This window comes from Dipteris shenzhenensis, chromosome 1 (genome assembly GCF_047967505.1).
Source record: "Dipteris shenzhenensis isolate YYH24624 ecotype China chromosome 1, Dip_SZ_1.0, whole genome shotgun sequence".
Taxonomy (NCBI): Eukaryota; Viridiplantae; Streptophyta; class Polypodiopsida; order Gleicheniales; family Dipteridaceae; genus Dipteris; species Dipteris shenzhenensis.
The window spans coordinates 5,447,369-5,461,984 of record NC_141596.1 but is presented as its reverse complement, the minus strand read 5'-3'; the positions used below and the strand labels follow the sequence as shown (position 1 = coordinate 5,461,984).

The 14,616-nt window shown below is 46.4% G+C and overlaps 1 protein-coding gene across 1 annotated transcript; it reads right to left on the bottom strand.

The window, feature by feature from the left end:
• Positions 1 to 8,954: 8,954 nt before the first annotated feature.
• On the bottom strand, positions 8,955 to 12,432 carry LOC147905285 (pentatricopeptide repeat-containing protein DOT4, chloroplastic-like). The gene is made up of 2 exons (XM_087379308.1): positions 12,010 to 12,432; positions 8,955 to 11,856 (listed from the first exon to the last, which is right to left on the bottom strand). Exon 2 carries the CDS (start codon positions 11,690 to 11,692, stop codon positions 9,623 to 9,625), a length of 2,070 nt encoding a protein of 689 aa, XP_087235434.1. The 5' UTR covers positions 11,693 to 11,856; positions 12,010 to 12,432; the 3' UTR covers positions 8,955 to 9,622.
• Positions 12,433 to 14,616: the final 2,184 nt, after the last annotated feature.

The window sequence follows — 14,616 nt, the reverse complement described above, 5'->3', positions numbered from 1 at the left end:
AGATGATTCTAATTGCGCTCCCATATTCGATTCCTATGATGGGGATAATTATGATGTAATTTCACTTCCATGTAACCCCATCAAGGAATTTTGGAGCAAATTCTCAGATACAACATATATGCCCTAAAACAATTCCCACTCAACATTCACCAATATCAGATAATTGAAGCTTGGATTTGCAAGTTGGATCCCCAATGTGATTGGAGACAACCCAAGCTATTTGAAGTTCTATGCAGTACCATGCCGGTACCGTTGGGTTGCCAACATACACACCTTGGGTGAGAATCACACCACAAATCAAGCCACACTTTGGAGGGAAATGGAACATCCAAGGCACATTGATCCAGTACTTCAACAACATGAAGCACACATGCAAGGCAACATTGACTGTATCCTACGGCAAAGTCCTCCTTGCAAAACCTTGGAATTCATTCTTGAGGTTTCCATCCACAACGATCGTCATCTGACTACACTCAATTATAATCCCAATGGCCCCACCAATTCTCAGACTATGAGTAGACTCTATGAAAGAGTCATCTTCTTAAAATATTGCCACATATATCTCTTTGAATAGATGGTGGATATAGGCTTCTTAGAAACTAAGCAAAAATTGTACGGTGCAAAGGCATTGGAAAATGATTAACTAGCATGCCACAAGTTCCATAGCCCTACTGGGTTACACACATGGCTTTCCAACTCCGTGATCACAACAAGCTGTAACCCGAGGATGGGTAATAACATGGGTCCGGAGGTATGTTAACCTTGCGTCAACATGGACTCAAACAACACAGAATGTGTGTGGAGAGTAGTGACAAAGCTCTGCTTATACGTACATGAGCCTAGGAACCTTACATGCAAATCTTACATGCGATTCCTACATTTGCATCCTACATGCGATTCCTTACATACAAGTTCTAGATGCAACGTCTACATGCAATTCCTACATGTGCATCCTACATGTGATTCCTATATGCGCAACCTACATGTGATTCCTACATGCAACTTCTAGATGCAAGTTCTACATGCCATTCCTATATGTACATCCTAGATGAAATTTCTACATGTAGAAAGAGAGAGGCCTACAATTCCTACATGCAAAGAGAAAAGATCTCCAACTTGTATAAATACCTCATGAGATGAAATGAAGCCCCCAGTATTTGGGGCATTGTGTTCAATTCTATTTTGATGTTCTATGCAATTGTCTCCAAGTGTCCATACTCCCTTGCACTCTCACGTCCAATAGCATGCCCTACCCTTGTCTCCTACTCCCCCCTCCTCCAACCTTGCAACTCCTCCTCACCCTCTCCTCCCTTCTCCTCCCCCTCCACCAACCCCTTCACTCTTACACCTTCTTTCCCTTCCACTCCTACGCTTATCCTAAATTATTACCCTCTTGGATTAGTTTCCCAACCCTTAACCTCCAAGATCTGTGAGGGAAAAGAGTTCTCCACCATGTACTGTATTCTGAAGCCTGGATCCTCCTAACTTTTGGGAGTAAATGCTCCATCAACATACATAAACTATAGTCATAAACTATTTCTCTTTTGATACTCGTAGAAGGCATATAATAAACCTTAGAAGGAAGTTGCATGTAACCGCTTTGGAGCATGTGCAAGTTACAAACTATATCTATCTCTTCCTCATGCAATATCAGAATGTGATAATCAATATCAATCAGTTATGAATCAAAGCTATGGCAGTGTTATTACTTTCCTTCTCATCTCATAATCATCTACTCTTTATATTCTCGTAATCGGAAAACTATTTCAATTGATGTATGGAATTCTATATATGTCTGAACATATCTGTTGGAGTCAAACAAAGTCCTCAAGAATTCCAAGAGGAAGAAAGAAGAATAATTGGGGGTGGTTTTGAGAATTGCTTATGGTGTGTTTTCTTGCCGAAACCGTGAAAGAAAAAATTGCTTCAATGTAGCATAATCTACAAAGTGATCCATGCCATATTGTATGGACCGACTCATCGCCTTACCTGCCAAAGTAGCTACCAATTGCTCTTTCTTCACCGCATCACCAAGCTGTCCTTCGAAACCACTTACTACCCATTGAGTCTCAAATTGCCCGATGTGGCTATCAGGGTCTTGGTTTTTTTTGCCACTGAATTTAGCAGAGCGATATCGGGGGTTTTGCATGGTGACTACAGGATTGGGTCAAACACTTGGTCTGATTCCCCTTGACTGAGGTGGGAGTGGATCAAACAACTACCTTCTAGCTACTATAGATAGCCCAAATGTAGCATGGTAACCATAAGTTGCACGAAAAAATGCCTCTGACAGAGACCATGGAGTACGAGGCCCTTTTGGAGTGTCCGCAGCTTGATATTTGGAACTACCCCCCGAACTAGTTGAAGGTTCCACCCTTGACTCTGTATTGCTACAAAACCACTCTTCATCCTTCAAACTTCTGGTTGTTACATTCAAAATCCATTGAAGCAAAGATACCTCCCCTCCCTCTTCAAGAATTGGTAATGGTTCAACTTAACCTCTCCAGAGGTACATGCTTCCCCTCAAGCCCGAGCTCTAGTACAATACGGACGGCCAATCTGGAGAGGGGATGAATTAGGTCCCTCCACATCTGATAACTACCAATGACTCCATGAACATACTATGAAAAGAAACTATTGTGGAATCTTTCAATCTTCAGATACTGCCCGAAATCACCACCCATGGAACAATTCGTGTGGTCCTAAAGGATCGAGAATGCCTTTGTCTGGTCCTGAATCTCCTTCTTAGACTCCATTGATCCACTAACAGGCTTCAAAAAACGCGTGTTTGCACCACACAACTTACAAGAGAACTCTATCGATGCAGAAAGCCATGTCTGCCACGTACATCTTCAATCACATTTGGGAGTAGATATGTTGGTAGAAGACTATGCCTAGAAGTTTTGCAATTTGAACCAGAGGCTGGCCACCACTCAGAGACCGACTGAGGAACAACTCGGAGATTATTTTTGCAAAGGATTGACTAGGGCATTGAGAAGTGCTATGGCTGGGAGGGACACACTACTGGTGCCAATGATTTTAACAATATGGTAGTAGCTGCACAACGAGCCGTTGGCTTGACCAAACACAAATCCAAGAAAAGTAAAAAAAAGAGATACATAGGATTTCAACTCCGACACAGAGTCGGATGACAAATCAGATACAAATAGTGAAGAGAAACAGTTACTTATACAAATAGAGAAACAATAAGAATGTCTACCCGTAGTGAGCAAGTGGTTACTGGAAATGCTGAATCAATTTTTTGGGGTGTTAGAAAAAGTCTCATAAAGGATACCAGGTTACAAACAGACAATTTAGTGTTGCACACAAGAGTAGAAGCCCTGACAAATTTGGAAGAAGAACTCAAAGCTACTTCCGAGGATACAGAGCTTTATGGAATTTTTTTGGGGGCTGATGCAGTGAATACCCTGAAGACAGAATTAGTGGGTATTTCTAGGAATGCATGGGATAATCTGAAGGACAGATTCTTGATTTTGACACGACGACCGTATGAAGCCTTTGCTACAGAAAAGTATACAACTAAGATTTCAACAGAGAGGATGCAGGACCAGGAAACACAAATCAAGGACTTGGAGCAACAACTGATGGAGCTCCAACAGAGATTGAGGACTACTTCAACACCTGTTGTTAATGCTCAAAACACAATTAGTGCAAAATTGATGTCTGTGCAGGTAACTGAAGAAACAATAGCAGAATTGATGGAGATGTGAGCGGCCGTGCAGGGGAGCAGAGTCAAATACAGCAGAGCAATATTGACACAGCTAACATGTTGCAAGCCTTAAAGACTATTGAGGACCTGACAATTGAGCAGGATGAACAGATTCTGATTGAGAGAAATCAGCCTCTGTCTACACTGAATAACACTACTATTTGCGCACTGGTTCATAAGGATGCGAGTGCAGGCAAAGTTGACCAACTAAGTCTACTATAGATACAGACCCGCTAGAGGATAATGCAGTTCTTCAAGAAGATGTTAAAAATTACCCACCAGAGGGTACGCACAGCGGAAGACTGATAGAATTGCCCAGGAGCTCACACAATGTGGTGTGGGGTGTGGAATCATGAACTTCTTAAACTTATGTGCATAGATGTGCAAGCCAGTAAATATACAATGCTCAGAGACAAATATAGAAGCAACACTTTATATTTCCGTCCGTCCACAAAGTAGGACATGATACAATACCAAAAGGTTCTCCTACTAGATGTCAAGCACTTCTAGATCTTTGAGCCCACGTGCTCCACCTCGAGCGTATGTAGACTCTCTGTCGAGAGTGTTCTTCTCAACCTTGCTGCCCTGAGTGTCAGCCTAGGTAGGCAGCCCTATTAGAAAAGACCCAACAGAGGGTACACGCAGCGGAAATAATGCCCAGGAGCTCACACAGTGTGCGGTGTGGGTGTGGAATCACAAACTTCTTTACTTATGTGCATTCAATAGGTGTGCAGACTCATCAATAGACAATGAACCAAACTAGATAGAGAAACCACCAAATAATATATTTCCGTCCACAACTATGGACACAATACAAGAGAGACAGATCCAGAGTCCCACCAATGGTGTGGTCCTCTGATCTTACCACAAAGTCCTCCTCCTATCTGCTGGCTATCTCTAGACTAGAGTCCGCGTGCTCCACCTCGAGCGTGAGTAGACTTTCCGTCTAGAATGATCTTCTCCACCTTGCTGTCTGGAAACCAGTCTAGGTGGGCAGCCTCCTGCAAGCTAAGTCTGCAGCACAAGGTACTTCTTTCTCCTCCTGACTGTAGGCCCAAAGGTAGCCCTGCTGCTGCTCCTTCTGCTGGTGGAATTGCTGCTCCAGATGATGTGAAATGAGGCCTGACTGGCCTCCTTATATAGCCCTCAAGGGCCTGGCCAGCCAACCGACCCAGCAGCCCTAGAAAGGGCCGACTGCTGGTCGGTTCAGCCACCTGCCCCTGGCCGACCAAAACCGACCCACAGCTCCCTATTTATGGGACTATGGGCTGCCCTTTTGGGGCACACATTACAAGGGCCCTTGGCCCACCTTTCAAGGGCAGATGCCCTATAAATACAGGGTCCAGCCCCACCCAAAACCTACTGCAGACAGTGCGCCTCCTGTCTAGATCCATCGCAATCTGTCCCAGCCATGCTTCTGCACTTTTCTGGCCCTCTGTCCTGCACATAACAGTTCTAGATGTGCTGCCCACATGACAGCCATGATGCTGTCTATGTGGCAGCCCCTTTCTCTCTTTTTCTGTTGGGTACTGCCCTAGGTCTCCCTCCCCCATGCTCTCCTCATATGGGGGCTTACAGATGGGGAGGTGACCTTTCCAACAGCCCCTGCCAAGCTTTGTCTGCAGCACACAGGTCCTCTTGGTCCTCCTGAATGTAGGCCCCAAGATAGCTGAATGGCTGCTTCAGAAGATATTGATCACAACACCTCGCTGCCCTAGAAGACAGCCAAGGTCCAGCCTCTAGGGAACTCAGTCTGCAGCACACCTTCCACTCTCCTTCGCCCCTAGTGTGAGGCCCAAGGGAGTGGCTTCTGGCTGCTCCTGTCTTCTCCTGCTCTTGCTGAATGGTTGGATGAATTATGAGGCCCAGGGCCTCTCCTTTTACAGGCCCAAGGCCTGGTCAAAATAGCCGACTGGTCAGCCCTATTTTGGCTGACTCAGTCTGCTGGCTGAAAACCGACCTGGTTGGCTGCCCCTACCAGCCCAACCAGGGCCCTATATAAGGGTTTACTAGGCCCTTTCCAGCCTTTGTTCCACGCAGGGACCCAGCCCTCTTGACCAGCCTAACCAAGGCCTGGTTGGCTGGCTCAACCAGCCCCAACCAGCTCTACTGTTGGCCGACCTGTTTGCTGATCTGTCCCGCCATATTCCTGCGCCATCTTTAGGGTATGCTGCAGGCCATGTGCCTACCCAAACACCTCGCCAGATAGCTCGCCATGTAGGCGTTTGTACCCCAGGATACCCTGCCATCTTGTGCTGCTCCAAATCTGTCTCTTCTAGGCCAGATCTATGCCATGTATGCATCGCCATCTACCATGGTCTTGACGCCATGTGTTGCAGCCACTTTGATGCGTCTAGGTACTTTCCTTTTTCTCTCTGATCTCTAACCCCATGCTGCCCCCATGGCAGCCATCTTGCTGCCCATGTGGCCATCCCTCAGGACCCAGGTCCAACCCCCCCCTCCCAATGCTTTCCTCATATGGGGGCTTACAGATGGGGAGGTGAACTTTCCAACACCACCTCTCACTGACACATCTCGGCCCAATGCCAACACGTCGATGACGATGCTCCAGTAAGTCCCTGGTCGTAGTCCTCTAGAAGCTTTCGCTGTCGAAATCTTTTCCTAGCTTTTCGTCCAGTGGCTCTTGCTCCACCAGGTCTGGTTCCGCTTCCCCACACCATCCTAGTACACAAGTCCATCTGTGGTAGCACTTCCTGGCACCACCACCTTCAATCACGCTCCCGCCTTCAAACTCGAGCAATCCAGCCGCCACGATCTACTAGTTGTCCCCCTCATAATGAGTGAACAACCTGGAGTCTTCCAGGCACCATGCTCTGAGGGTCTGTTTCAACCCGTCCTTCCTTTAGCAAGGTCCGCAAAACAAAAGAACATCTCCAGATAACCTGGACCGCGAACTCTAAATGCACCTGATTGACCTAAGTCAACCTCCTTCTCGCAAGGGCACCATCCTCCAGTCGTGGAAGTCGATTCCCAAGAGCTTCTGAATCGGGGTCATCCTTTAGCAAGGTCCCTGAATTCAGGCTCCCACACCTGTGAGCCTCCTACTTGGGCTCTAATACCATGTTAGAAATTACCTAACAGAGGGTACATACAGCAGAAGAATGATAGAATTGCCCAGGAGCTCACACACTGTGGTGTGGGGTGTGGAATCACAAACTTCTTAAACTTATGTACATAGATGGCAAGCCAGTAAATATACAATGCTCAGAGACAAATATAGAAGCAACACTTTATATTTCCGTCCGTCCACAAAGTAGGACATGATACAATACCAAAAGGTTCTCCTACTAGATGTCAAGCACTTCTAGATCTCTGAGCCCGCATGCTCCACCTCGAGCGTATGTAGACTCTCTGTCAAGAGTGTTCTTCTCAACCTTGCTGCCCTGAGTGTCAGCCTAGGTAGGCAGCCCCTGTCAAGCTTTTTCTGCAGCACACAGGTCCTCTTGGTCCTCCTGAATGTAGGCCCCAAGATAGCTGCTCCAGTGCTCCAAACTGCTTGTGAATGGCTGCTCCAGAAGATATTGATCACGACACCTCGCTGCCCTAGAAGACAGCCAAGGTCCAGCCTCTAGGGAACTCAGTCTGCAGCACACCTTCCACTCTCCTTCGCCCCTAGTGTGAGGCCCAAGGGAGTGTCTTCTGGCTGCTCCTATCTGCTCCTGCTCTTGCTGAATGGGTGGATGAATTATGAGGACCAGGGCCTCTCCTTTTATAGTCCCAAGGCCTGGTCAAAAGAGCCGACTGGTCAGCCCTATTTTGGCCGACTCAGTCTGCTGGCTAAAAACCGACCTGGTTGGCTGCCCCTACCAGCCCAACCAGGGCCCTATTAAGTGTCTTTACTAGGCCCTTTGCAGCCTTTGTTCCAGGCAAGGACCCAGCCCTCTTGACCAGCCTAACCAAGGCCTGGTTGGCTGGCTCAACCAGCCCCAACCAGCGCTACTGTTGGCCAACCTGTTTGCTGATCTCTCCCGCCATATTCCTGCGCCATCTTTAGGGTATGTTGCAGGCCATGTGCCTACTCACACAGCTCGCCAGATAGCTCGCCATGTAGGCGCCTATACCCCGGGATACCCCACCATTTGGTGCTGCTCTAGATCTGTCTCTTCCATGCCAAATCTATGCCATGTATGCATCGCCATCTGCCATGGTCTTGACGCCATGTGTTGCAGCCACTTTGATGCGTCCAGGTACTTTCCTTTTTCTCTCTGATCTTTGCCCCCATGGCAGCCATCTTGCTGCTGATGTGGCCATCCCTCGGGGGCCAGGTCCACCCCCCCCATGCTCTCCTCATATGGGGGCTTACAGATGGGGAGGTGACCTTTCCAACAGAAGATGTGTTAGCAGATACTGATGACATAGACCAACCAAACTGAGAGTGGGTTCAGGTCTCAGTCATTTTTGCTGGCCAAAAATCCATGTTCCACCAGGTTTGTCAGTGGAAGCAAATGCTCCATCAACATACATAAACTATAGTCATAAACTATTTCTCTTTTGATACTCGTAGAAGGCATATAATAAACCTTTGGGAAGTTGCATGTAACTGCTTTGAAGTGTGTCCAAGTAACTATATCTATTTCTTCCTCATGCAAAATATGCATGTGTCGTGTTCAGGAATTCCGAATGAGGAAGTACTTATGTATTCCGATGTGTCTTTTTCAAGCTTTATATTGTTATTACAATGTGATAACCAATACCAATCAGTAATGAATCAAAGCTATGGCAATGTCATTATTTTCCGTCTCATTTCAAAATCGCCAAGCGTCGAAAGGTCACCGCCAGTAGAATCGCCATGCAATACCTCGTAGACTCGACTGCCAAGTGTCCTCCATGAGAGGCCTTGCCCAATAGTACCTTCGAGGCCTGCATGGGCCAATCAAATCAACCCTACCAGCAACTATCTCCCATGAGGGCGAACCACGCTAACTACTAACAATTAAATCATCTCCCAATTCCATCCAACCTGTACTTATATCAATAATCTGCTCTTGAAGGTGATTTCAATTTTAAAATTTGGACCAAAAACCCAAACTTTTGCAGCTGGTCTATAAACAGCAACATTCTGGCAACAGAAATCTACCCGGGTATTCTCCACACCCTAGGCCACTAATTCTCCAATTTTCAAAGAGACAGGTGCATGGAAAGCATAGAAATTGCAGTTTTCCTTCAAAACTTAAAGAAAACTGCAGGAAGAAAGCTGTAGAAGAGAAAAGGACTGGTATGCTTCCATGTGGAGACGGAGTCCATTACAAAAGGTTAGTGCTAATATGATATCACCTTTAGAAGAGAGACACATGTGTGATCTCAAAACAGCATGCATGCATGAGCTTTTCTTCCAAGTTGGCTTCCATCATTCTAGAATTAATATTTGACATAAGAGGAACACTAGCTTATATAGAAGCAGAAGCATCAGCCATAGTTGCCACAAGGACTTTCCCTCCTTCGGAAGACATGACCGTGGTTTGCATCCTTGACAGCTGCTCTACTATTGATATTAGTGGCTGCATGGCATCATCACAACCTGGATTACTTTGGACAATGAGTACGGGTGTCCCCTTGGGTGTATTCAGATTAACAACGAACGGCAAGCTTCTCGATGTGCCCACATAACCAACTTTTCTTTACATCGCCCATCTTTCTTTACATTATTGGACATGTCCCATGGAACACAATCCACATCTCGGACTACATTTCTTTCCGCATTTGAAGGAATGCTCTTTTAGTTTTGCATTTATATCCTTGCTTTGGGAATGTCCCATGTCCCTCAGTACAAAGCTACGCAGAATTCCAGTTCAGTTCTGTCCTGGTTTCTTCCATGCTTGTCGTTTCGTTCATTGCTTGGAAATTCTTCTTGGCCTCCATCATGTAAGCATCTTAATAGATGTTAGACATCAGGACATAAGTTGCAGCATCCTTTTCATCCAATCGCAGTGCACGGTCAAAGGCCTGTTGTCCAACCTCCACATTACCCCACTTTTGACAAGCACCCAACACAGTATGCCAGACTGCAAGAACAAGTTGGAAAGGCATCTCCTCCACAATTGCTACTGCCTCATCTAACTGACCTGCCCGGCCAAGGAGATCAACCATGCAATTGTGGTGCTCAATAGTTGGAGTAATCTCATAGTCTTTGCTTATGGCCTGAAAGTACTTCTGGCCCTTATCGACTAGACCTGAGTGACTGCAGACAATCAGAACACTAAGGAATGTGACTCTGTCTGGCATTATGCCTTCTCCTTGCATTCTCTCGAGCATATGGAAAACGATATCACTTTCCCCTAGCTGGGCATACCCTGCAAGTAGTGCACTCCACGAGACTTTCTCTCGAGCTGGAAGCTTGTCAAACACTTCATGTGCTTTTGCAAGCGAGCCAAATTTGGCATACATATCCACCAAGGTGTCACCAAGGAAAGGATCACTTTCCAACCCCTTCCTGGCTATCTCAGTGTGTATTTCTTGGCCCTTGTCTATGGCTCCTACACTACCACAAGCTTTCAAGCTGCAAACAAACGTGACAGCATCCGGAGACACTCCCTCTAAATGCATCTGTTCGAAACAGTTCAATGCTTCCTCACCATGCCCCTGTTGGGCATACCCTGTGATTAGTGCGTTCCAGGAGACTACATCTCGAACTGGAAGCTTGTCAAAAACTTCCCTTGCTTTTGCAAGCGAACCACATTTGGCATACATATTGACCAAGGCAGGACTGACAAAAGGATTGCTTTCCAACCCGTTTCTGGCAATCTCGACATGCATTTCTTCACCCTTGTCTGTGGCTCCTATACTGCCACAAGCTTTCAAGGCGCAAACAAATGTGACAGAAATCGGAGACAACCCCTCCAATTGCATCTGTTCGAAACAGTTCAGCACTTCCTCATTAAGACCCTCTTGGGCATACCCTGCAATTAGTGCATTCCAGGACACTACATCTCGAACTGGAATCTTGGAGAACACTTCCTCTGCTTTTGCGAGCGAGCCACATTTGGCATACAGATTGACCATGGTGGTGCCAACCAAGGGATGACTTTCCAACCCCTTTCTGGCAATCTCTGCGTGTATCTTCCCACCCTTGTCTATGCTTCCTACACTGCAACATGCTGTCAAGATGCAAATAAAAGTGACAGCATCTGGAGACACCCCCTCTATTTGCATCTGTTCGAAACAGTTCAGTGCTTCCTCACAAAGCCTGTGGTCGGCATATCCTGTGATCAGTGCACTCCAGGAGACTACATCTCGAATTGGAAGCTTGTCAAACACGTCCTGTGCTTCTGCAAGCAAGCGACATTTGGCATACATATCAATCAAGGTGGCACCAACAAAAGGATCACTTTCCAACCCCTTTTTGGCAATCTCAAAGTGTATTTCTTGACCTTTTTCTGCAAATTTCAGCCTAGCACAAGCCTTCAGTAGGGCTACAAACGTATGCTTGCTGGGACGTACCCAATACCCTTGCATTTTCTCGTAGAGGTTGAAAGCATGCTGTGATTCCCCGCATTCAATATAGCCCATGATGAGAGACGTCCAAGAGTGCTCATTTGCATCAACCAACCTGTTGAAAACCTGCTGGGCATCGCATATGCTTCCACATTCCACCAGCATGGGGACAAGGTAGTTCCCTAGAGATCTATGAGCTTCCAGTTTACTTTTGCACATGTAGGCATGCAAACGCTTAGCATAGGCTAGATTTTTTCCTTTTCTACACTTTTGCAAAATGCATATAAAGCTGTCAATCGAAGGTAGCTGGGGCGTCCGTTCTAAAGAGGTGATTGCCTCCTCTAAGCTTGGCATTTCCCAGACAATTTTGTCATGCAATTCTTGTGCTTTAGGTGCATTCACCTGTACTGCACACCCATCGCTGGCTTTGCAATTGCTCAGAGTCTCCACCAAGCCACAGTCTCCACAGTTTGACCGGGCCTGACCAACGGATGCTATGGCCCCGTGCATTCCAGACTCCGTTTTCTTGGATTGCACAGCACCTTATCGATAGAGACTCCTCGATAATTTTATCTTGATCCGTTGGGTTTGTCTGTTTTAACAGACTCGCCAGACTAGCAGTATTTCTACAGCTTTTTACCCATGCAATCACTTTGCTCGACTTGGACGAATCCCTAAAATACTCTTGCCGTGAGCGCTGTGTCTTTACTTCGCCAACACCAGGGCGTTTTATAAAACTCTAAAATCCTAAGAAGCCAATATACTTGGCAGCTGGCCAAGCATTTTGCTTGGGAAGGACGACCAATCGAAACTGAAGTTTAAGGTACCTCAATTCGAACTTGTTGAAGTGCTTCGAGTAGAGCGCTCCCCCACAATTTTGAGGATCGAAGAACCCTTGTCCTAGTAGATTATCGCTCCACTTCCCCAATGGAGAGAGCTCTTCCAATGTTACGCCTGAATGCAAGCTCTGCATCATTTTGACAAATATGCTTTGGTGCGATATTTGGCACCCTGAAATTTCGCGGTTGCCACTTCGTAAACGCGCTCTTCCCTATGCTCGCAATTTTGCCGCAGTTAACAGCATTCCATTGCTTGTGCCCCTCCTGTGCCCAGTTGAAATCATTGTCCTCGCTCGCCCAATTCTGCAATCACGATTCACGTCGACGAAATTCTTGGTCAAAGTCTTCACAAAGATCTGCATGCCGCCTCTTAGACGCTCCTCGGAAGCTCCTAGGGACATGACCTTTAAAAATGGCGAGCCCCGGAGCAGCGAGCCAGATAGAAATTCTGACCCTGGGCACTTTTCCAAGATGTCGAGGCTCGGCGCGAGGCTACATGAGCGTCCTGTGCATTTTCTGTCCACGTGTGAGCTTTTTCCAGAACTGACGAAGACGTTCAAAGTGATGTTGACTTGCGAAGGTGCTCATGGGATCTTCCTTGAAATCAGAGCCTCTCATCGGAGTCCGGACGGTGGACATGGTCTTCCACTCGGAGTGCTCACCGAAAACCGAGGTTTAATATCATGTGAATTGCAAATTCCGTCATAAACAAGTGAGTACAAGTACTCGAGAGCACTTTCTTCAATTGGTTCTATCAAAGGAAAACAATTGTCAATATGAATGAATGGTTAATTTGCAACACCTTTGATGGAAGCTCGTGTATAGGAAAGTTCGAATGATTTGCAAACGGGAGAGAGAGAGAGAGAGAGAGAGAGAGTTTTCTTAACAAGTGAAAAATGAATGACACATGTCATTCAATAGTCCTGCCCAAAAGAAATGGGGAGGCGTAGGGGGGGCTAGAGGGAAGCTAAAAGAGAGAGAAAGAGTGAGACTAGTGGTGGAGTGAGGGAAGCTAAGAAAGAGAATGGGGTGGTGAAGGGTGGGTGGGCTAGGGACGAGTGGTGGAGTGAGGGAAGCTGAGAGAGAGAGAGAGAGAGAGAGAGAGAGAGACCCAAAATCATTAGTTGTGCATAATAGCCCCTAACAAAGGCCAATGAGAAAAATCTAGAATTTATGAAATTTAAAAACTCTCCTATTTTAGCTTTGCCAAAGTAGAACCATTGCTAAGGCTATCCTATAAGGGCAGGCCAAAAAAAGAAAGTGTGTGTGGGTGAGTGTGTGTGAGAGAGAAAGAACCAAAATAGAAGGGGACCACGTGGCAACGAAGTGAGTGGGACACTTTTTTGGCCTGCCCAGGGGAAAGGTTATAGTAACCGTTTTCTTTGTTTTGAGATGATAAAGCTTCTAATTGTGGCTTACCGGGTGGTTGCCTTGGAGTGGTAGTTTGGTGAATTTTTAGACGCGTGCAAACGAGTGATTGGCTATCCACCGTTGCTATTTTTATCCTCCGTTCTTGCTATTTTTGTCCCTATTTTTGTCCCCCTTTCTCTTTCTCTCTTCTTCTTCTTCTTCTTGCTTGCTATTTGTGTTCCCATCTTTTTCCTATTTGTGTCCCGATCTTCCCCCCCCCTCTCTCTCTCTCTCTCTCTCTCTCTCTCTTCTTTTTCTTCTTCTTCTTCTTCTCTCTCTCAGCTTCCAGGGCAGGCCTCATGAATGATTTTGATCATTCACCTTGTAACAAAAATGTAACTAGAGCGCTGCCAGGAAGGCAGTGCTAACAAGAGCTCACGCTGAGTTTTTGGAGCTTGGGTGGGGCTTTGTGTGTTGGTGGTCGATTTTCACGAGTTAGTGGGACCGTTAGGTTAGTAGATGGTTAATTCGGTGGTTAGGGTTTAGGTCCTTAGGACTTTTTCTTGTTTGTTGGCCCCTATTTTCTCTCCTCCTTCCCACCATCTGCTCCTCGCCTCCTCGCCTCCCTACCTCATTTTCATTGCCTTTGCTTCTTCCCATTGTGCATCGCCAGATCTACACTCACATAGCTTTGTACGTCTTGTAGCAGCAGCAACAACCGTAGCCATCACTGCAGCACCACAAATGCATCACCAGGTTTGTACTGCCCTTGCATGCTCTTTGCTGCCGCAGGGTAGGAGGAGAGATTCCATCTGGATGGCTTTGGTACCTTCTGTGGAGTCCAATTCTTTCGGCTGGGACTTGTTCTTGGGTAGGTTGGGTCGGCTTCTTGCTTTTTTGCGGTTGCTATTCGAGTGGCATTTCTTGGCCCCGATAGATTCGAACAAGCAACTTTCTATTGTTGCATGTTGGTCTCGAAGGGTAAAGACAGAGGGCCTTCCAACAATCGTGTGTTGTCTGCCTTTGTGTGGTCTGTTGTGAACCGTGTTAAAAGTTCTAGCATTTCCTTCATTACGTAGAGACGAGCGAGTGAAGTCGATTGCAGAAGTGACTGGAAGAATGAAGTGTTTAAGCATATGCTATTCGTGTCCTTTATTCGTCTTGATTTCTCTATAAAAGTACGATGCCTACAGTGAATTTGTCTCTGTGTGTTTCAACCATAGTGGTGTGGAATTGTGTGTGTGT

Excerpts from the sequence above, each read along its gene's own strand:
- LOC147905285 (XM_087379308.1), bottom strand. The coding sequence starts at position 11,692 with ATGCACGGGGCCATAGCATCCGTTGGTCAGGCCCGGTCAAACTGTGGA.